Source organism: Gossypium hirsutum, chromosome D13 (assembly GCF_007990345.1).
Source record: "Gossypium hirsutum isolate 1008001.06 chromosome D13, Gossypium_hirsutum_v2.1, whole genome shotgun sequence".
Classification (NCBI taxonomy): domain Eukaryota; kingdom Viridiplantae; phylum Streptophyta; class Magnoliopsida; order Malvales; family Malvaceae; genus Gossypium; species Gossypium hirsutum.
Genome location: NC_053449.1, coordinates 892,680 through 915,402, shown reverse-complemented (window position 1 = coordinate 915,402; position 22,723 = coordinate 892,680). Strand labels below are relative to the sequence as shown.

At 31.1% G+C, this 22,723-nt stretch overlaps 3 protein-coding genes across 6 annotated transcripts; 1 reads left to right on the top strand and 2 right to left on the bottom strand.

The window, feature by feature from the left end:
• Positions 1 to 5,635: 5,635 nt before the first annotated feature.
• LOC107919933 (uncharacterized) lies at positions 5,636 to 9,422 on the bottom strand. The gene is made up of 7 exons (XM_016849375.2): positions 9,221 to 9,422; positions 9,051 to 9,126; positions 6,627 to 6,710; positions 6,489 to 6,528; positions 6,288 to 6,356; positions 6,059 to 6,168; positions 5,636 to 5,957 (listed from the first exon to the last, which is right to left on the bottom strand). Exons 1-7 carry the CDS (start codon positions 9,336 to 9,338, stop codon positions 5,819 to 5,821), a joined length of 636 nt encoding a protein of 211 aa, XP_016704864.1. The 5' UTR covers positions 9,339 to 9,422; the 3' UTR covers positions 5,636 to 5,818.
• Positions 9,423 to 10,272: 850 nt separating this feature from the next.
• LOC107919934 (uncharacterized) lies at positions 10,273 to 13,353 on the bottom strand. 4 transcript variants are annotated; one of them, XM_016849378.2, is made up of 4 exons: positions 13,223 to 13,353; positions 13,029 to 13,091; positions 10,803 to 11,002; positions 10,273 to 10,720 (listed from the first exon to the last, which is right to left on the bottom strand). In XM_016849378.2, the coding sequence occupies exons 3-4, from the start codon at positions 10,968 to 10,970 to the stop codon at positions 10,652 to 10,654; spliced, it is 237 nt and encodes a 78-aa protein (XP_016704867.1). In that variant the 5' UTR covers positions 10,971 to 11,002; positions 13,029 to 13,091; positions 13,223 to 13,353; the 3' UTR covers positions 10,273 to 10,651. The 4 variants fall into 4 exon arrangements, with proteins under 4 accessions (XP_016704867.1, XP_016704866.1, XP_040965800.1 ...); XM_016849377.2 differs by having other exon boundaries at positions 10,803 to 10,997; positions 13,223 to 13,352; XM_041109866.1 differs by lacking the exon at positions 13,223 to 13,353 and having other exon boundaries at positions 10,803 to 10,997; positions 13,029 to 13,110.
• A 509-nt stretch (positions 13,354 to 13,862) lies between these two features.
• On the top strand, positions 13,863 to 20,169 carry LOC107919932 (chaperone protein dnaJ 10). Its single transcript, XM_016849374.2, has 10 exons — positions 13,863 to 14,132; positions 14,776 to 14,835; positions 15,703 to 15,785; positions 15,903 to 16,062; positions 17,072 to 17,201; positions 17,821 to 17,979; positions 18,202 to 18,380; positions 18,476 to 18,556; positions 18,629 to 18,790; positions 19,690 to 20,169. Exons 1-10 carry the CDS (start codon positions 14,046 to 14,048, stop codon positions 19,789 to 19,791), a joined length of 1,203 nt encoding a protein of 400 aa, XP_016704863.2. The 5' UTR covers positions 13,863 to 14,045; the 3' UTR covers positions 19,792 to 20,169.
• The last annotated feature ends 2,554 nt before the right edge of the window (positions 20,170 to 22,723 follow it).

The window sequence follows — 22,723 nt, the reverse complement described above, 5'->3', positions numbered from 1 at the left end:
CTTCTTTTTCCTCTTCTCTTTTTGTTCTTTCTCTCCTTTTGTTTTTGTTGCCTTTAGATTATGCCACTTTTCTTCTTCTTCTTTTTTTTTTATTTACTTTCTTTCAAATAAGTGTAGCATCACAATTCCTAAATTTTGTTGTTTTTTTTTTATTTTTTGATACAATGCTTAAAACTACCAATAGCCCCTCCTCGATCTTTAAATAAGAGGATAATGCACTTCAGTACGCTCGAACTCACATCCTATTGTACTAATAACAATATCGTATACCAACTGAGCTAAGACAATATTAGCACCATACTTTTCTTCTTAGTTTTACTTCATCAACACTTGGGTTGCTTTGTAAGGAGGCAAACATATCATTGGCAACTTTTAAAAGAAAAAAAACTTGACACCAAATTATGTAATAAGTTTAACATTTGTCTAAAATATTCAATTTTTCTTGTTAAGTTACAATTTACAATTATATCAATAATTTTTAAATTAATTGACTCACATATGATTTAAAAATATGAGGTTGGAATCTGAAATTTTTAACTTTGAAGACTTCAATATTCATTAAGCAAAAACCTTATTAGCCAAAATATTCACTTTAGTACTTTGCTTTACCATCATTGGATTAAAGCTTAAAAGTTGTAATATTAAATATTCTCTTTTTTTCATACCTAAAATAGGTGTTTCTCTCAATTACAAAATGCATATAATAGTCAATTGAGTTTTAGCTTGATTGGCATCGATATTGTTGCTGGTATAGGAGGATGTAAGTTCGAGTGCGCTGAAGCGCATTATCCTCCTATTTAAGGGTTGGAGAAGGGCTATGGATAATTCTAGGCATTATATATATAAGTAGATATGATCAAAACATATAAAGAGATTGTTAAAAAATATATACAATATAATGTTTGTTATTTTATTGGTAATTAAAATTTTCTATTTGGATGACAAAATTGTTTAATTATTATAAATAAATATATATATGCAATTTTCTTTAAAAATTAAAATAGAATTTTTTTAGGGTAAACTATACAAATGGTCACCCAACTATACTCGTGTTCCTGTTTTGATCACCCAACTTTAAAATTTTTCAATTTAGGCACTAACAATTGAATTCATTCCTATTTTGATCAAGCCTTTTTTAATTGGTATAATAACACATTTAGTCCTTAATATTACATATTCTATCAATTTAATCCTTCACATTTACAAATTCTATCAATTTGGTCCTCAAACTTACCAATCAAAGCCTTTAGCTTTTAAAAAAAAGGCATCCCACCTCTATTAAATTCATAGTTTTTATATAATTATTGATTGAACAATTGGATTTTTCAAAGTCATATTTTTTAACTCTGGATTTAATTTTCAATGTCAATGACTAACTCCGAGGACTATTTTTATGTACCACCTTGAAGGGAATATCTATTAACAACAAGAGTAAATCTAAAGTGATTTTTGTTTATTTTCTTTAGCCAAAATTTTATCAACCAAAGGGCTATAAAATATTATATTTAGAGGAAAACTAATGAAACAAAAAAAAAAGAAAAAGGAAATAAAGTTTCAAGATAAACTCATTGGTATCAGGAATTGGCTCGAAAAACGACTCACTAGTTGAGAAAAGTTTTTTTTTCCTTTCTTTGTGGGTTTTACAAATTTTGTAGATGTGGAACGTCTCTGTTTTAAAAGCTAAAAGCTTTGCTTATGAAGTTTGAGGATTAAATTGATATAATTTGTAAACGTGAAGGGTTAAATTTATTGAATTATTTAGATTTGGTATCAAATTGATAGAATATGTAAGTATTGAAGACTAAATGTGTTATTATACGAGTTAGAAAAAGGTTTTTCCTTATCAATTTAACTACGAATTCAAACGTTAATGTCTAAATTGAAAAATTTTAAAGTTGGATAACCAAAACAGAAACAGAAACATAGTTGGATGATCATTTGTATAGGTTAACTTTTTTTTTTTAAGTAATCAAAATAGAAAAGCATTTATTTTGGTAAGTACGTGATAATTGGTATTATGTTAGGTAGATGACCAGGCACTATTATGCATAGTTTTATTATTACTTGGTAAATTTATCATTGAGGGAGAACTAAAGTGTGTTTGATAAAAAGTTGAAAATTAAAAAAAAAAATTGAACAATCTCATTATATGTTATGATCATATTTGCTATTTTTGATACAATGTCTAGAATTACCCATAGCCCCTCCCCAACCCATAAATAGGAGGATAATGCGCTTCAACACACTCAAACTTACATTCTCCTGATTTGACAACAATGCTCATGCCAATTGAACTAAGACTTAATATTATAAAAAACATTTTATATGTATCTAAAAGGAAATATATTGATACAACGTTGGTGTATAAGTCTCATGCATCATCAGTGAATAATAGCATGACACATTATCATTAAATGAAATGAAAAAAAATATGGGCTTATAAATAAATAATCTTTATTTAAACATAATTAATCATTAATTATAACTATTATAAGTAAATATTAATAACTCTCGGATTTAGGGGTTAGTGTTTATGATCTTAGGTTTAGTGTTTAGGATAGTAGGGTTAAGAGTTTAGGGTTTTAATATTTATTTACAATTAATTATTATTTTATTATATTTAAATAAAGTTATTAATATTTATTTATAAGTTCCCACTTTTTTTATTTATTTTAATAATAATGTGTCATGTTACTATTTACTGGTGATGCATGAAACTTATGCATTGACGATGCATCATATATTCTCTATATGAATTTAAAACTCTACATATAAATATATATATATGATTGAGTTGGCAATGCTGAAGATTTAAGGCCTTGAGTGCAAAAGACGAAGACAAAGGGGTAGGTAGTAGCCTTGGCCTTCCAGAAATAGTAAATTTATCATTTAGCCCCCTAATTTTTCATGAAATTACAGATTAGCATACCCTCAGATAATTTATGATTAATCTCTACTCCTTAAAGCAATATTCTAACTTTATCCCTATTGAATACTCAAATTCGAATCCGATACCATATGAACTAATTTGTTTGAGTTATAAAGTATTTAATCCCACCTCTTAGCTTTCATTGTTTCATCCAAGACAAGCTTCCTTCCACACCTCAAAAACTTTGAAAAGATAAAAGAGTTAAAGCCAAAGGAAGAGAAGATCATGAGATGAGGTGCTTACCCAAAAGGATTGGCATGGAAATGGAGACAAAGTTTCCACACATTTAAGCCTTTTGCAGTCTTTAGGGTAAAAAAGGAAAAGAAAGTAAAGGAAAACTAACATACATATATACATATATATATATATATGCTTTAACTTTTGTTAGTTGAATGAGAAGTGAAAATTTGCATGAAAGTAAGGGAAAATAAATTATGGGATCTCTCAAAAAACCCCCACCAAATAATCACTGAATAATTGAAACAAAACCAACCAACCTCAGCAACACTGCCTTGGATCCTTCAAAAGCCTGCTGCTATATAACATAATAGTAAAAAGACCAGTCAAAAAGAGGACATTGGCATTGGCAATCAAGCATCAAATTTAACCAAAGAATTGTGTCATTGCAAAAGATTTTGCTGTAACCATTTTTGATATGATGTTTACTTTCAATCATTGTTTTTTGTCGTCTTTATGCTTTCTTTATTTTTCTTTTTGGTGAGAAAGAGAGCAAACTTCTTTCTTTTTTTGGGGGTTACTCTTTTAAGATTGAGATTATAAGTTTGATTTTGTCAGGTAGTTGTTCAATGATTGAGTCAAACTTTCTGACACCAAAACTACTTATTAAATGGACTGTCTCTTAGTTTTTTTTCAAATTTTTGGTTGATAGATTTATTTTCAATATTTTTTAATAAAATATTGATAATAATCTCTGGGTACCAAAAAAACAACAATGAACATACAACAAAGGAGAAACTAAACCTGATTTATTACTCCCATTGGACTTAAATTTTTTATATCCAAGTTAGTCTCTGAATTTGGTAATTATTCTCATATTGGGGCTTAAATTAGGTAATTTTTCTCGTATTGGGGCATAAGTTTTAGTGTTTTTAAGGAAATATCAAGAGATAACTTGAAAAAAAAAAGCTTAGGCCACAATGCAGGAACAATTGTCAAGTTTAGGGACTCACTTGGATAAAAAAAAGTTCAGGCCTCATTGTGGGAGTAGTTGCCAAGTTCAAGCCCCAAAAAGTAATTTAACCCTTTATTAAATAATAACAAGATTAATATACTATTTGGTATGTGAGTTTGGCTTAAATGCTCAATTTGATATTTGAGGGGGTTTTTTTGTACGTGTGTGTCGCAATTTGGCACGTGAGTTTGGCTTCAATGCTCAGTTTAGTTCTTGAGTTTTTTCATTTGATACTTGAGTTTTTCTTTTACTCATCTGATACATGTATCAAACCAAACTTGAGTTTTTTTTTTGTTCTAATTAAGTGCCTACATTTTTTACTAAAGCACACGTGTCAAATATTCATTGGGCCACATGACATTATTTGGTTTGGGTACCATTTTGAAAATTGAAGCCAAACTTAAATATTAAATTGGAAAAAAAAACTTAGATACCAAAATTAAATATTGAAACCAAACTCAGACATCAAAAAATATATTAACCCTATCAGTATTTTTTTTCTTTTATTATTTTTTATTTAGAAATAGAAAGGTTTCACAGTTAAAGAGTAACCCAAAGTTCAACTAGAATTGGGTTGGACTTTGGGAAAATGGAATTTATAATCCAAGCCCAACTTGGATAATTTTTTGTAAACTAAAACCTATACAACCAGCATTACAATTTTATATAAAAAAAATAATTTATTTATTATTTATTATATAAAAATAATTTTTTTACTATTTTTTCATTAAATTGGCAACTATTTATAAATAGAAAGGTTCATGGATCGAGTTGGATAGCAATCAAATTACTAAAAAATATTTATATTCAAATTAAAATTAGATTAAACTTGTCAATCATCTACTATTTAAAAATAATAAAATATTTTAAAATTTAAAAGTTGGTAACTGAATTATTTGAAAGTTTTCATTTAAGTTACTAAATTATTTAGAAGTTTTTATTTAAGCCACTGAGCTATTAAGATTTTTTTTCTAAAGTTTAGCTAGTGAGCTTCAAGCGATAATTCCATGATTGGTACAATATATTAGTACCCATTAATAAGTAGAAGAACATACCTTAAATCTAAGTCGATTTGATGGTCAATATTGGAAATTGGAGAAGAAAGTTGTTTGGATTTTGGTTTATAAATCCGTAACGTTTAATATTGTTTCATGAAAAAAATGAACTACAGAAAAAAAGAGGAAAGAGAGGTTTCAATTGGTGCAGCAGCACAGAGAACATAAAAAGCTATACAACCGTAATTTAATAGTCTAATGACTTAAATAAAAACTTTTGAATAGTTTAATAACTATTTTATAATTTTTTAAAGTAAAGTGACCGAAACGTAAATTACTAGTACTGATGTTGGGTTTATATTATTATTTTTAATATATTCTTTTGGTACAAAGTTGCTGTTAACATTATTCCTATTTAAAAACCTCTCATTCAAGGCCTCGTTCATGCAGGCCGAGATTGCTGAACCAAAGGGGTAGCTTGGCTTAAGCTAAGCATTTTCATATTGGCATAACGCAAAATTTAGTTCGTATGTTTATATTTTTTATCAATTTAATCCTTTTTCTTTTTAGCGGAAATGTTGATTAAAATCTCAAGATTAACACGTGATCAGAATAGAAAAAAGTTTAACAACATGAAATTTGATATGAATATAACTAAGAATATGACATCGAGACGGACTTGCATACAGTCGACTTGTAGCATCATCCGGTAGGAGGATCCTTTCCGAACCCCATTAAAGCATGAGTTACGAACATCGAACCCCTACGAGTCAGTTCAATCACTCGGCCGACACACGGAAGCTTAACTGTTTCTCTATTCCGAAGCGGCTTCTTATCCCACCTACAAACGAAAGGTAAATCACTCATTGACGGTAATTAAAATCGAAACCTGTGAGTCAAGCTACCAACAATTATCAGCGAGATAGGACTAAACGTGCGTACCAATCTTCATGACGAACAACTTTTCCGTCCTTAACATACAACCTGATCAATGATATCATATCTATGTTTCTTCCCAAGAACTTGTATTGTTGTTTGTTGTCAACTAATACCTGCAAATTATTATGCACAGCTCTCAAACCTTTAGCCATCCATATCATCGATAAATTTGGAAAAAAAAAAGAAAAGGAAACGGATAAAAAATTCAACAAAGCATGAATAAATTTCAAACCTCATGCTTTCCGGCCGAAATTTCTTTTTCAGTAATGCTATATTCAACGATTCTTGATTCACTAAAAACCTGATAAGAAAAAACATGTTACGATTACATCAGCGGTGACAATCAGAATCAATCATTACAAATACTGAATTGAATATATTTTAGATAATGAATAGAAAGATCGAGAAATAATAAGTGATAGAGTGATGAAACCTTAGAAAGCGAATAAAATGATGATTTGATTTGTTTCACTCTGTAGAAACAAACGGAATCATTACATAAGAAAATGATCAATCCTAAACACGATCATAAATTCACTTTGAATGAAAATTTTCAACATTTAATACTAACCCATGAGCACACATGAGAGGGTCTTCAAAAGAAGCGTCTGCGGCATATATTTCAAAGTCGCGTGGTGTGGCACGAGATCCATATCTAAACCAAAATATATAAGAACAAGAAGTTTTTATTTTCATTCAATATGGTCCTGCCATTCACTTAAATACTTACACAAATGGACTTTTTGGAACGAAAAGTAAATATTAATTGGTAGTGGTGAAGAAACCTGGAGATAAACATTAATTTCAGTCCCTGAATTCTTAGTAATTTATAAAATATGTAATAAGTTTTTGTATTTTTTAAAATTTTGAAATTTAGTTTTTGTATTTTTATTTTCATAAATTTAATTTTTCTAACTTCGGATTTCAAAATTCAGATTCAACTGTTATCACTATTAATTCTTTTTTTGGTTAAATTCAGGTTAATTGCAACTTCATTTTTTTTAATTACATGGCTACCAAGTGAATATTTGTTTTTTTATTTATTTATTTCAGAATGTCACACCAACAAATTTAACAAAAAAATTTAACAGTATTAATAGTTGAATCTAAATTTTGAAATATGAAAAATAAAAAAAAATTAAATTCTTGAAAATAGAAGTATAACGACTAAATTTCAAAATTTTGAAAAGTATAAAGATTTATGACATTTTTTTAACCATACATAACTATTAAAAAGATAAAATTATCATTTCACCTTATTTATAATATATTTATTGTATAAAAGAAATTATTTATTGATAGTCATATTGGTACCAGTGACAGAGTGAATCGTGTCAATTGTAGAGCAATTGTAGATTTGATAATATTCGCTTTGGGAGGTTCCATTGCCATCCTATATGGGACTTATTAAGGTAAAAGTACTATGAAAGTCGCTATATTTGGAGTCAGATTGTATTTAGCTCCTCTATTAAAAAAATTGAAAAATTCGTCTATTTCCGTTAGATCAAAGAGAAAATTGGTCTTTTTATTAAAATTTTATCTATTTTTATGATTGAAAATTGGTTCATGTACATCAACATGAGGTATACATGGCACGCCATGTGTCACTATTCAATTATTTTGTCATTCATATTAGTTTTTAACTGTACAAATAAATTAATTTTTAACAAAAATAGTTAATTTGCTCTTTAATCTAACGTACCGAGACTAATTTGCTTAATTTGTAAGTAGATGGGACAAAATGAAGTCTTTCTCTTGGGCTTTACTTGGTAGAGTAGAAAGAAAATTTAAATGATGAAAAACTGAAGAGATAGATGACTAGAAGGATAGAAAGCATTTGCTTTGTAGGAAAGATAGAAAAATAGAAAAAAAAAATTTCTTTCCACCTATTGCTTAGTAGAAGTGAAAAATAGAAGGAAATAAAATAAAATATTCTAAAAATACATCATTTTGAATTAATCTACACATTTGTCTCATTTTTCTCTCCTCTCATTAATTGGAACAATTAATTTTTATGCATTAGGGTGAAAAATTATTTGCTTTCTTATTTTCTTTCCTCTCTTTCTTTCTACTTTTCCTTTCTTTTTTTTATCTCTTCGACCTAGACCTGTCCATGGGCCGGGCCTAGCCCGACGGCCCGTCCGAAATATGGGAGAGTTCGGGTAAAAATATAGGCCCGAAATATGGGTTTGGGTAAAAAAATTAGGCCGTTTAGAAAACGGGCCAGGCCTTGGGCATAACTTTTTGGCCCAGGCTCGGCTCGGCCTGGCCCGAATATAATAAATATATATTTTATTTTTAATTTTAAAATATTTTTAAAATACTTTTATTTTTATTTTTTTATTTTTAAAATAATTTTTTGGTGTTTATTAAAAAAATGGGTCGGGCCAAGCCAGGCTCGGGCTTAAGATTTTTTCTCGAGCCGGGCCTGGACAAAAATTTAGGCCCATATTTCGGGCCGGGGCCAGGCCTAGGAGTCGGACCGAAAATTTTTTGGACGCGGCCCGGCCAATGGACATGTCTACTTCAACCCAATCAAGCACACATTTAAACTTTACTGTAAAATGGGTAGAAAACTAGAAATATGAAAAATGAAAAAAAAAATTAAAAAATACATAATTTTAAACTAGCAGACCGTCCTATTTTCTTTCCCCTCGCTTTGTTCTTAACAAAGCACAATCTAAATTTGTTTTCCTCCCACTTTCCGCTCTCTCCTCTTATCTCTCCATTTTTCCACTCAACTAAGTACAGTTTTAGTGCCAATTTTCCGTGATTATTTTACCGACTTATAGAAGGTGAATGATTAATGTACCGAAGTAAATGTTCATACATCTTTGCTCTTAGTAGTTTAATATACTGAGATTATGGATCGATTTGGGTACAGAAACAAAATCAGACAACTTCAATTTTCAAACTGTTTTTGTTTTATAGTTTATATAAATAAATTGCAGCAACAGTTTAAAAGGAAAATCAATGAAGTTGAGAGAAAACTAACAAGTTAAGAAGGTGAGGCATTATATCATCGGATACACGCTTCACGTTGGTTGGATTGGATTCACATGCTTCTTTGCCTTTACAAAAAGAAAACCCATAATTCATATATTAGTAAACACAAGAATTATAGATGATATAAGAAAGAAGAAGATCAGGAAAAGAGAGAGAAACCTTCAGGGTGTTGCGGATTCTCCATGGAAAATTCTGAGATTCTCTTGGCCGCCAAACGGCAATTGAACAATGGAGAAGGCAATTTTGACAAGTAATATGGAACATGAGAGATGGCCATGGTTTCTGACACGGAGACGTGGCAGGAGCTTCTCCATTAGCGTGGTTTTTCTTTTTTACGTTAGTAGAGTCGGTGGGGACACTCAATCCACTTCTTAATGGTTGAATACCCGCTAAATAATTAATGAATTATTTAAAAAAATTCGTCCTTTATTTGAAATTTTTATTTAAGTTATTAGATTAATTTTTTTTAAAAAAATTTTGATTAACGAGTTTTAAATAATAATTTAATGATCGATATAATAGATCACCATTTATCAACCAGTAGAATAATATAATTTAAATTCAAGTCAATCTAGCAGTTAATGTTGAAAATTGAAAAACAAAACTATTTGGACGTTAATTAACATATTTGTGATGTTCAAAATTATTTCATAAAAAAAATAAATTATAAAGGAGAAAATGCAGAAGACCTTTGGTGCAAACTCGCAAATAGAGAAAATCATACAACATTAATTTTAACAATCAATGACTTAAATGAAAACCTTCAAATAATTTAAAAAATATTTTGTATTTTTTAAAGTTAAATGACCAAATTATAAATTTACTAATAATTTAATGACCAGTTTTACTTTTTTTTTTTGGTTGGTTTAAATTTACAATGGTTAGTTTAAATCTATATATCCATAATGTGCCAGATTAGAAATTGACTAAAAATCTCTTTTTAAATTGTAGTAAATATTTTTACGAGGATAAAAGCTTAATCGTCATTTGTGTCAAGATTTTGCTATTAATACATTAAAAACATGATTTAACTGCTATGTTTTATTCTTCATCCTTACACTTTTAATTTTAAAATTTCACACAAGTGACAACCGTTAAATACATTCGCTGGTATTTTCATAGTTAAACATGTGAAAATAACAAGTTGACATTACATTTTACATGTAATAACATAATTGCTGCATAAAAAGTTTAGAAATAACATAATTTAATGAATGTAACAACTATTGCTTAGACATGACTGAAATTTTAAAATTCATAAAATACAATAAATAAAAATGACCAAATTAAACTAGGTGGACTAAATCCACAGCTTATACATCATACAGGGACTAATAGCAAAAACTTAACCTAAAAAATATGATTTGCCCCTCTATTTGTCACAAACTATACTGAAACCAAAATTCATTTACAGTGGAACGAACATAGTAAGACATATAATAAAAAAAAGCAAATATTGATAACCAAGTTTCAAACGACAAAAGAGGTATTTGATGAACATATGATCAAAAAGTACCAAAGGCTTTGTTTTAAATGAAGGGTAAACCAAATCATGCTACTACATATCATGCTCTTAAAGATGAACATACTTTATTTTGATACTGTTGTTTCCTTTGATTCAGCATTCCTTTCAGCTACAATTTTTGACATTCCAAACATCTGGAAAAAAGAAAAAATAAACCGAAAACTGAACTTTAGCCAAATGTACAATGGGAGCGAAACAAAAAACAAAGGAAAGAACCTTTTGGATGGTCTTCTTAAAGCAAGTTTTATGCTCATCCATTGATGCATTAACAAACTCGTCAATGTGATCCTTCAAGTCTTCAAGGAAGGTGGCTTCTTCATTCTTTTTCTTTCTACATGAAGCCATCGTCGCTTGTTTCTCGCCCTGGCTCTTTTGTGTTTCCATTCTTTGTCTTTTTTAATCGTTAAGCCTCTGTACTAACATAATAACAGTAAATAAGCATCCACCAACAAAAAGATGTTTCGAAGTAACGAAAAATCTTCAGAAATTTTTATTCAACCATTTCAACTAATGGAAGAAACAAAGAACAAAGTACCATAGCTATTTGTAAACATATTTTTTCTATTTTCTATGGGTTTAGCCATAGCAAAGAATATCTGCAACTAAGGCCAAATACTTCAACAATTCAGGTAAGAACCACAGACCAGAGTAGTTGGGGGAAACTATAACATGGCAAAATCATTTCATTCACCTATATCAAATTTTGATAATTAAATGATGCAAATTTCAAATTTTGAATTCTAAGGTATGTTAGATAACATCAAACCAAGCTAAAATTCAAAGCATTCGAGCCAAAACCTTTTCAAAAATTGAACGCGAGAAGAGATTTGAGGACATGGCGAACAGGATCGCTTACCTGCAGTATGCTAAACCCTCTACAAAAGATAATTTACAAAACGTTCGAAACAGAATGATCAAATAAGGACAAGCACTATACTAACATATACATTCCAACTATAACCAGCATAGCTCGAAACATAAATTGTTCTATACAATATGGCATGTTTATAGGCCTTTATCTAACCTTACAATTAAATATACAAAAAGTTACAACCTGATATGGTATGCTTATGTGCCATGATCTTCAGTTTTAGTACAAGATACAAAAAGTTAGAACCCTTTATCGCATGCTTATATGTCACTATCTCATCCTACAGTTACATATACAAAAAGTTACAAGAACCTATCACAATGACCATAATCTTTTAGTGGATAGAAATAAATCTTCAAACCTACGCTGATCTCCTAGAAAGTAGAAAACTTAAAACTTGAGCATTTGCGTTGTATGATCAGGAATTTTGCTCAATCTCGCTCATCTTCTGTTGAGCCTTCAATTTCACCTAAAGCCACGCCCAATTGTTGGACCTTTTCAAGAATGAACATTTCAAGGCCACTGCTCCTACTTAACTCATGGCCAACTATGCCAACATTTTTAGGCAACAATATGACAGCAGTAATAATTGAAATCACCAGAAATAGGTTGACTAAAAAACGTTTTTCTTCTTTGAAAATAGGTGCTTGAAGAGAAAGAAAGCAAATGTATAGCAGAATATTCAGGTTAGAGGATTTAGAATGATACAATATTTTTTGCCTTTCTTTACATTTTCATGAAGGAAATGCTTCATTTAATAACTGAGAGAGATAGTTAGATATAGGGGTGTAAATGACACACTGATACTCACAAGCTATTTGAGTTCAACTTGAAAAAACTTCGAACTTGATTCGGCAATTATCGAGCTGAGCTCAAGCTATCGATTGAGCTGAATTCCAGCTTAATAATACTTGACTCGAACAGCTCACGAGCCTTATCGAACTTTTCATATTTTTTATATTATTAAATTACATTATTGCCTTAATATGTATTATTAACCTTAAGCTTAATCATCGAGCTGAGCTCGAGCTTAAGCACAAAATTAGTAAACAAGCTTAATTGAGCACGAACTCGAGTAGCTCAATTATGTCTCAAGCCGAGCCCGAGCTTAAAAGTAGGTGTTTGATCGAGCTCGAGCCGAGTATCTAATAAATTTTTGTGACTTATTTGTCACAAAATATATCAGAATATTATATTTCAATGAAAAAGAGAAAACCGAGTCACTTAGGGTATAAATTGACTACAAAGAGCAACTAATTAATCCAAATAAAAAACATTAAACTTATTCATCCCAATCTAATCAAATAATATGCAGTTTAAATTTTTTGTTTTCAATACAAAAATCATTCACCCAAATTCAATTGGAACAATTCAATTACTTGCTCTAACTCTTACCATCGATGTAACAATACAAAATCAAGTAATTAACAAAGCTAATTGAAGTGAACTCAATAGGATTACAAAACAACTCATTTAGAGTTTCGAAGAAAGCTACAAATTCAAAGTTGAAAAATATGCTAGGTTATTTCGCGTTTTCAAGATTACATCTTTCAGAAATAGATAACGCATACCTTCGATTTTGTTAAAAAGTTTCCACCAAAGAATTCAAAAGACCAGTCAGCCGCAAAGAGAAGCTACAAGGAAAGCAAAGGCTTTTCTTTAAATCAAAGGCCACCAATTATCAGAAATCTTTTCAAATAATAAAATAAATACAAAAATCGAATCAAACCAAAGGAACCGAGAAAAGAAAATCTAGAAATCAAACCTGCAGATAGGAGAACACCAAATGAAATGTAAGGCCTAGAAGGAGAGAGCTCTGTATTTGGCTCTAGACCTGAGAGATTCTTTTTTCTCTTTTTAAATTTATATACCGAGATTTTTTAATTAATTGCACCATACATGTTCAAACTATGAGTCTCATCTTAAATTAGTCCTTAAACTTTAAAACATTACGATTACATATCAAATCATCAATATTATATTAATAAGGTCATTATTTATTAAAATATATAATTTATCTGTTAAATGAAACGTTAGATCTTATTATGTGAAATAACTTAAAATAAAAAATTTAAATAAAAATAAATATTGCAAAATTGAATATTGTAAACATAGTAAAAAAGACAACTAATTGAGTTTAACCATACAGATTTAACTGTAACTGTTTGGATGAAGTCTAAAATTTTAAAAATTGAAAAGTAAAGAGGCTAAAATTGACCATTTTGAGGTATAAGGACTAAATATACTATTTTCGTAAAGTGCAGAGACTAATAGAAAAATTTAACCAAAAATCAGCGGCGGGTTGAAGGTTAGTCAACGCTAAAGAATCAAAGGGGTCAGCGCGTGGAGTTACGTCGAATACGCGGCTTTAGATTTTGTATACTACGTTTCCTCTATTCCAAAATATTTTGCACATTTTACAATTTATTTTTTCTTTTTCTTTTTTACCTCATTTCCATCGAAATTAATATTATCTTTATTTTTCCCCAAAAATAAAGACTACTGTATTTCTTTAAAAAGAAGTCGATTGAAAGTTTTGGAGTAAAGAAAAAGAAAAAGAGAACACTGCAAGTTGTCGTCGATCGGGAATGGTGAAGGAGACGGAGTACTACGATGTTCTAGGGGTCAGCCCTTCTGCTACAGAGGCTGAAATCAAGAAAGCTTATTACATCAAGGTGGTTTATTTCTCTCTCCTCAGCTTAATTAGGTTTTTATTTTTGCAGTTTTAATGTTCGTAGATCCGTTTGAAAATTATCTTTGATCTTAATAATCAGAGTTACCTTTACTTATGATCATCTTTTTTCAGCTAGATTAGGTCATCTTTTTTCAGATTTAATGGTGGTAGAGACTAGAGAGGGACGAAGCCTGAAACTCTTTTTTATTGGGGACCAGAATTAAATTATAATTTTTTGTGAGGGGTCAAAATGTAGTTTTACTATTAAGTTGTAAATTTATAATTTATGGAGGGACTAAACTACTAATATTTCACCATTTTTGGAAATATAGAATTGAGTTATAAATTCTTTTTGGGGCTAAACTGGAACTTTATTTTGTATTAACTTTAAAATTTATAAATTTGGAGGGACTAAACTAGCATTTCACTATTTTGGGGCCTAGGCAGTGCCTGCCCCTGGCGCTGGCCCTGCTGATAGATCCGTCTGAAAAAATCCCTACCCTTAATGTCGATTTCTCTGGCAGTTATTTACTCGGTCCTAAGAATTTTCGCTATGGTCTTTATTTAGCGTTTAACTTTTCAGTTTATGGTGCATGGTCTTTTAAGATAAAAGCTTTACACTTTTTTTATTTATTTGTATGCAGGCACGGCAGGTTCACCCTGATAAAAACCCCAATGATCCTCTAGCAGCACAGAATTTTCAGGTAAGTCCTACATTTTTTTATATGTTCAGCAGTTAGCACATAGAAAATTTGATGGTTAAAATAATGGGTTCATCTTCTAGTAGTCTGTTGTTAGTATTTGCAATTAGTATCATCCCTACCTGGAAATCACATTCAGCATCACAAACTCGTGTGACACTGCCAAAGCTTGTACGACTTTCTATATGCCATTTATTTAAGAGCAGAATAAAGTACACTGTGTTTGGAAAATGGAATTCTCATCAGGAAGGCCATGCGTTGTAACATGAATACCGTTAATCTATTTACAGTTTTTTACGCTTGTGTAAATGGCTGTTTTGTATCACGTAACTCCATAATTTGCGTGCTTTGTACTCTTGAAGAAATAAAAGGTCAATTTAAACCTCAAAATGAAGTTCAATTTCTGCATAACTTCTTTTTTGGACCTTTACTTAAAAGTTCTATTGTCATAATCGAGCTAGAATTAATCACCTCATTATCAAGTCACAAATTGTTTAGTTGTCTGCTATTGTTTTAAAATTCTTGAAAGCTGTTTGGGTAAAGAATAATTATCCTGTCTCTGAATCTTAGTGTTCTTGTTGAACAATGACAACAAACCTAAGCCCTTTTGCACCATACAAGGTTAGCAGTATGAATTATATTATTTTTAATATGCTTTAATTAAGACCATACGGAAATATCCTCAGTAAGAGCAAAAAACTGAAGACCAAAATTATTTAACCATACAGTTATATAGTCAGTCTTCTGAATATTGTATCAGGTATAGACTGCTTTAGTTTCTATCCTTGTCGTGTTCATTGTATCTGTTCTTGACCTCAATATTGGTTCTGAATCTTTCTTGAGAATTCTTATTTTTTAAGTTCTGCTCAGGTGTTGGGAGAGGCCTACCAAGTATTAAGTGATCCGACACAACGACAAGCATATGATGCCTATGGGAAATCAGGAATCTCAGCGTTAGTTTCCTCTTTTTATTCTATTAATTTATAAATCTCTATGTTCTTAGGCTGTCTAAAAAAATTTAAAAGTATAATTCTCTATGTATTTTATTTGATGGCTTTGTTTACTTGCAGTGAAGCAATTATAGATCCTGCAGCGATATTTGCAATGCTTTTTGGTAGTGAGCTTTTTGAGGAATATATAGGACAGCTTGCTATGGCATCAATGGCTTCACTAGACATTTTTACAGAAGGGGAGCAAGTTGATCCTAAAAAGTTGCAGGAGAAAATGAAGGTAAGAACTCTTATTTATGCATGTAGATAATAGAGACTTGTATAAAGAATTTCTTCAATTGTGATAGGGCGACTTATTTACCTAAGAAATAGGGAAATCAAAGTCTCAATTCAATAAACAATGAATTAGGTTCTGTTTCATTTTAACTCCCATCATTATTTGAGCCTCGGATTGAAATTGTTTTATTGTTGTAAGGCTGTTGCGTGTCAAGTATAGCACTGCTGTCAGTTTATGTAACTCAATCATTGTAATTCATGGACACCGAAATATAGTAGAGGGACAAAACTAGCTTTGAGTTTACAAGGTTCCAAAAAAACACCCTGAAACTTTTTTAAGGCGACACACACCTACATCCTACATAGATTTTTAAGAGATGTATATATTTTTATTTTTTCTTGGGGGGCAGGGGTGTCGTATCTTAATCTATTTTCTGAAAAGACAAACATGCTTTGATATCTCAATTGATCTAGGTTTGAGAGAATATTTGGTTGAATAAGTCACAAAACATGGAATTGATTCTTTAATAATAGAGATATTTTCTTGTTTTAATTGCCAGTGAGGTGCTACTGAATTTATTACAGGTCGGTATTACCATTCCCTATCTTCCACCTTCTTGTTCTTGACCTCCATGCATGGTTTTCCTGAAATAATAAAAGTAAAAAGAAGCAGGTGTTAAAGTTAATTTTGTCATGTATTATTTAAACACCAGCATTTATAAGGCAATGCATATCTTGATAGTTATAAGAAATTGATCAACTTACAGTAGATAAATTATTCTTAGTATTATGATGGATTGTTGGTTTGATTTTGTTTTTATTTATTTATTTATTTTATTCGTTGATGTTGAGTTCTCTTTTACCAACTGATAAAATCTTATCCCCTGGTCCTCATAATCAGTGCAATGTAATACAATCTTTTCATAGGTGGAACAAGCATTTGCTAATTGCTATGGCTTCCCCTTGTACATACCACAGATATTATAAACCTTTTCCAAATGTTCTGGCTATAGGTTGTTCAGAAGGAGAGAGAAGAAAAGCTTGCACAAATACTGAAAGATCGACTAAATCAATATGTTCAAGGAAGCAAAGAGAACTTTGTTAATCATGCAGAAGCTGAAGTGTCGAGGCTCTCTAATGCAGGTAGTTTCCTGTTCTCTGAAAATGATGCATTAGGGTAAGAGAAAACTGGAAATCTTTTTTCATTTTCTTGGATGAATTTCTACATATTAACAATGAAACATCTTCATGATTCTCAGCACTCCTATTATTTGGCCTTTTGAAATTTGCATTAATGACCAAAGTGAGCAGCCTTTAGTACCAAATTGAAGATAAAATTAACTGATTTATGCTCTTCAACTGTTTTGCCTTTTTTAATATCAGTTGAACCTTGCATTTTGGGCTCCAATTTTTCTAGTCCACGCATGCGTAATTATAAAATTTGATGATTTAATCTAGTTCAGGATGATTTCAAATGGTTTTCCAATTTGAAACCCTTGTATACATGCACGCATTACACACACAAAGGGCAACTTTAGTGTCATTTTGGTGTGAACTTGAGAGTCATTAGTGGGGTGCTTTCATGAAAGTTCAAAAACTGGTGATTGAAACTGGATACAGTGGCTTACAATTCTTAGTTAGGATAGGTATATCTATTTTGTATGTCTTGCTACTCTTCTTTCCTCATAACCTTTATTTTTTGTTGGATGTTTGACCGTATAATTGATTCTCTTCTGACTGATTTGTGATATATGTTTTACAGCTTATGGTGTTGATATGTTGAATACAATTGGTTATATATATGCAAGGCAAGCAGCAAAAGAGCTTGGGAAGAAAGCGATATACTTGGGTGTGCCATTCATTGCTGAGTGGTTTAGAGACAAAGGCCATTATATTAAATCCCAAGTAACAGCAACTACAGGTTAGCAAATGCTGCTAAATTTGATTATTAGTACACAATGATTATGTTTTGTTGATAGCTCTTTGATTTTGTACTGCTGTGGTGCTGCCTGACTAAGGATGGGTCTTTTGCGGAATCCTTAACAAAGATAACATCAATTGCACCGTTAATGTTTCTTACAAATAACATTCCTTTTGTTGGAAAAGATGTGTGCTTAACCATTTCCTAGCCTTCTCGGTTTAGGTGCAATTGCTTTACTTCAGCTTCAGGAGGAAATGAAGAAGCAGCTTAGTGCAGAAGGAAACTACACTGAGGAGGAGCTTGAAGAGTACATGCACTCTCACAAGAAGATACTGACTGATTCCTTATGGAAGCTTAATGTAGCTGACATAGAAGCTACTCTTTCTCGTGTTTGTCAAATGGTTGTTTCACTTGTTTCTTCTTTTACGGCTGTTAGATGACACTGATTTCAATATTTGTTATATATTTCCAGTAATCTATCAAACCTTTGTTTTAGGTTCTCCAAGATGGCAATTGCAAAAGGGAAGAACTTCGAGCACGAGCAAAAGGGTTGAAAACCTTGGGTAGAATCTTCCAGGTGTGCATATTTTTTTTTGTTTACTTTCCTTTTTTCATTTGAAACCTTCATGATTTTATGGTATGAATGTAGAGGGCCAAGTCTGCCAATGGAAGTGAGAGTGAAACTGTTGAAAGCAGTAATACAGTACATACATTGGATGGAAGTGAACCGAGCTATGACAGCAGTTCTCTTAATGCATCATCAAGATCTCTAAACCAGGAAGAGTTATCTCGTTCTACATTTGCGTCACAGGTATGATTATTATGCTGATCAATGTACACTTTATTCTATCCATGTAAACATGGACCCTTTCATGCATTTCATCATATGGCATTATAACTGCTCAAGATTAGCTGTTACCGGTAAAAGTACTATGAAGGTGTATTAGGAGTCTGATTGCATTTTGCCCCTTCTGCTCAAAAAATGGGTAAGTTACTCCCTGTACTTTAGATCAAAGAGCAATCAGGTCCTTCTGTTAGAAATTACATCCATTTCTACTAGTAAAAATTGGTCCTTGTATGTCAGAATGGGGTGCATGTGGCATTCCAGGTGTAATTGTCTGGTTATTCTGTCAGCCACACTATTTTTTAACAGTAGAAATGGATGAAATTTTTAGCCAAAGGATCAGTTTGCTTTTTGTTCTAACGTACAGGTACTAATTTGCCTATTTTTTGAGTAAAAGGGGCAAAATGCAATCTGACTCTTAGTGCAGGGGCTTCTGCGGTACTTTTACCGCTGTTACCTACCTGGGATATAAGCAGGCAAGCAAAAGTATCTGATTTATCAGGTGATGTGTTTCTTCTTTGAATGACTCACTGCAATAAATAGCTACACAGAAGCTGGGAACTTTAAGATCTATCTTCACATGACCTTCGGATTTTGGACTCAAATTTCCGAACCAAACTAACTTGAGCGGTACATAAGATGTAAAGTGTTGAAAAGAGACAAATACTGAACTTTTTTAATTTCCAGAAATACCCCGAATATGTCCCTTTTCACTTGTTAGGGGACGGGAAATGAAGGTGAATGCTAGAGAATCAAATTTTCTTTCTCACCAATGTTACTGCTGTTCTTACGTGGTTTGACTGGCTTCTTTTCTTTTCAAACATTATTTCTTTTTCTGACTTATTTGAAACAATTTGACATTGTAGAGCCCTTATGTGGAGGCCCCTAACTTTGTGGATACTCAGTTCACCTACAACTTTCCAAGGCCAACAGCACCACCTGGTGCGCAGAGGACATCCTTGAATTAGCCGCGAATGAGGTGGTTCATCCCTAAAGGTGCGTGCTTTGTATTCTACAGCTACCATATTTGTGGATGCAGCTGTCACAGGTATTTGAATGTCATATCATATTTGTTCAGGCATACTTGTCTCCGAGTGATCTGATCATTATGTGTTATTGTGTTTAATATATTTAATTATTTATGACAGATTAGATCTATATGTATAGAGTGAAAGAAAGATGGTTTTAGAATATAGGTATTTCCATTTCACGGTTAGGCTTAGATTGCCTCCTTTTTTTTTTTAATTTGCATTTGTTGTGTTGTGGTTTTACATTGTAAATTAGTACATACACCTTTTGACATCCTTATTATTTGAAACAGAGTGTCGAATATTGACTTTGTGATACATCATATTAGCAATATTATTTATTTAATAACATAGTACCAATATAGTAATAAGGTTAAAATACTAAAAGCCTTTGTATTCTTTAAGGTAAGCTTTCCTTTTTCCTAAAAAATGGCTCCTTAACATGAGAAAGGATCGTATTAAACAGGAATATTATCCATTTTCAATAATTTAATGTCACATCAACAGTTTCATCCTGAATTTCAGGATTTTCATTTGAATCTGGTTTTTTTCAAGATGAAAATGCTAATGTCACATTAAACTACAGATGACGTGACGTCCCTGATTTATACAATCTTTTTCCCCTTACCATTTTCTTTCTATTAGTGTCAATGTTATACAAATTATTACAGCTTTTTGTAGTAGTTTGTGTTGCTGAGTAATGTTATGCAAAATATTACAGGATTTATAATAATTTGTGATATCGGAGAATGTTGTATAATTATACAAAACATTACAAGTGTCGTAGTTATTCGTGATCTTTCCTGGATGATGTTAAATGATGCTAAGTTATTCTATGATATGAATTTCAATTTCTTCATATGACTATAAGTGAGGGATATTAATATGAATTAAAATTTTATTTTAATTTCTTATGGTATATATAATATATTAGATTTTGTGTGTTCATGTTGTATTTATATTTTACATTAAAATTGCCTTAAATTGAAATGTTTTTCATAATTATAAGATTAACAAAAATTGCGATCCCATCGAACATGTTTTTGCTATTCTGTCATTATTCTCGTGCTCACATGTGTAGCTATAATAAAATATAATGCTTTTGCTTTCTTCATCTCATTTCCTAATGCAACTTAAATAGTTTTTAAAAATAAGAGGTTTCTTTGTAAAACTAGAAAACTAAGAACTGGGGAAGCATTATGACATTCATTAATGATGGGAAAAATTGTAAAACTAGCGTGTGTGTGTATTCAGATTATGGATTTGGAGGTGCAAATTGATGATGATGAGCGTGAAAAAGAGATTGGAAAATTTGGAAGGGTTAAAAAATGGAAATATGAAAGTTCTATATTTTGTTTTCATTCGTCAAAGACGGAAAAAATAAAAATTAAAAGTGAGTTTTTTATTCATTGATTGATTTAAAAAAATGGAAGAAAGAAAATAATTTTTTTGAAAAAACAAGTAGTTTAAAATCAATTTGCAGCTCTTTTCTATTTTCTCGATTTATCATTCTAATTTGGATTTTTTTTGTTTTTATATTACGGTGAAAAAATAGTAATATTTCTTGGGGTTATTAAGGAAATATGTTGGTTTTTCTTTTTTAAAAAATTGGAATTTAGGTTTTTTTTCTCAAATTTAGGGGAATATACTGATTTTGAGAGATGAGTGACGTGTTAAAAACATATCTTATTAGATGTGTTTTCATTATAATAAAGATATATGATGTCACCTCCTACAGTTCTAACATTTTATGCACAAGAGGGTTATTTGATACCATATATTTCTCCGTCGATAGTGTTGCAAACAATGCTAGAATAATTGTTCTTTGGAGGTGAGTCATCTTCGAAACCACTTACTAATACAATCGACGATATACGATGGCAACTTTGGATGCAAATGCAATCTAGCACAGAAGAACAAGATGAATATAATGTTGTAGATCAAGATCAAGATCAAAATAGAGATTTAGGTGGAGGTGGAGATGGAGATGGAGAATAAGATAATGAGTCGGAACTCCAACCATGATGAAATCTTCCTTGTAAGTGACACCCACTGAGTTGTAACACACATTTGGCCCTGACGATGAAGATGATTTTTTTTATTTTAAAATTGTTATCATGTACATCATCATTTAGTTTGTTAACTTTTGATTTGCATTGTATTTTTACATTAATAATCTACTTATTTACATTTTATCAAAAAATTGTTTTTTTTATGTTTATTTAAAAAAATGAATAAATTATTTGTTTGCTTGTATTACATTTTTACATCAATAATATATTTATTTATATTTTGTTAAAAAAATATTTGTTTTTATTGTATTTTTACATCAATAATCTAATTATTAAAAGAAATCCTATAAGCATTTGCATTGAAATTGAGAGGATTGTTAAGAGGTTTATTTGGGGAGCTAAGAATGACATGAAGAGGCCGACCCCTGTGAATTGGGATCAATGTGGCTTGGGATTTCGAAAATTGGCTTTTAACAATCGTTCTTTCCTTATGAAGTTGGGCTTTCACTGTTAACCAATACAGAGACGTTGTGGGTTCGAATTATGCGCACAAAGTATACGATGATTGATGCTTGCCCGACTATTATAAATCGCGTCTCATCCTCTTATGTTTGGACGGAATGTTTACTGGTCCATAGGTAATGGCCGAAGCATGAGTTTCTGGGAGGACGTTTGGTTGTCGGCTTTAGGACCTCTTGCTGCTCATTGTGTGCCACCTGATTTGATTGAAAGACAACTTTGAGTACAAGACTTGGTTGACGAGGACAGAAATTGGAGATGGGACAATGCTACTGGAGTTTGCACGGTGGCAAACGCATATCAGTTACTTGTGCGTATAATTTAGAGCCAAAGGACTCGAA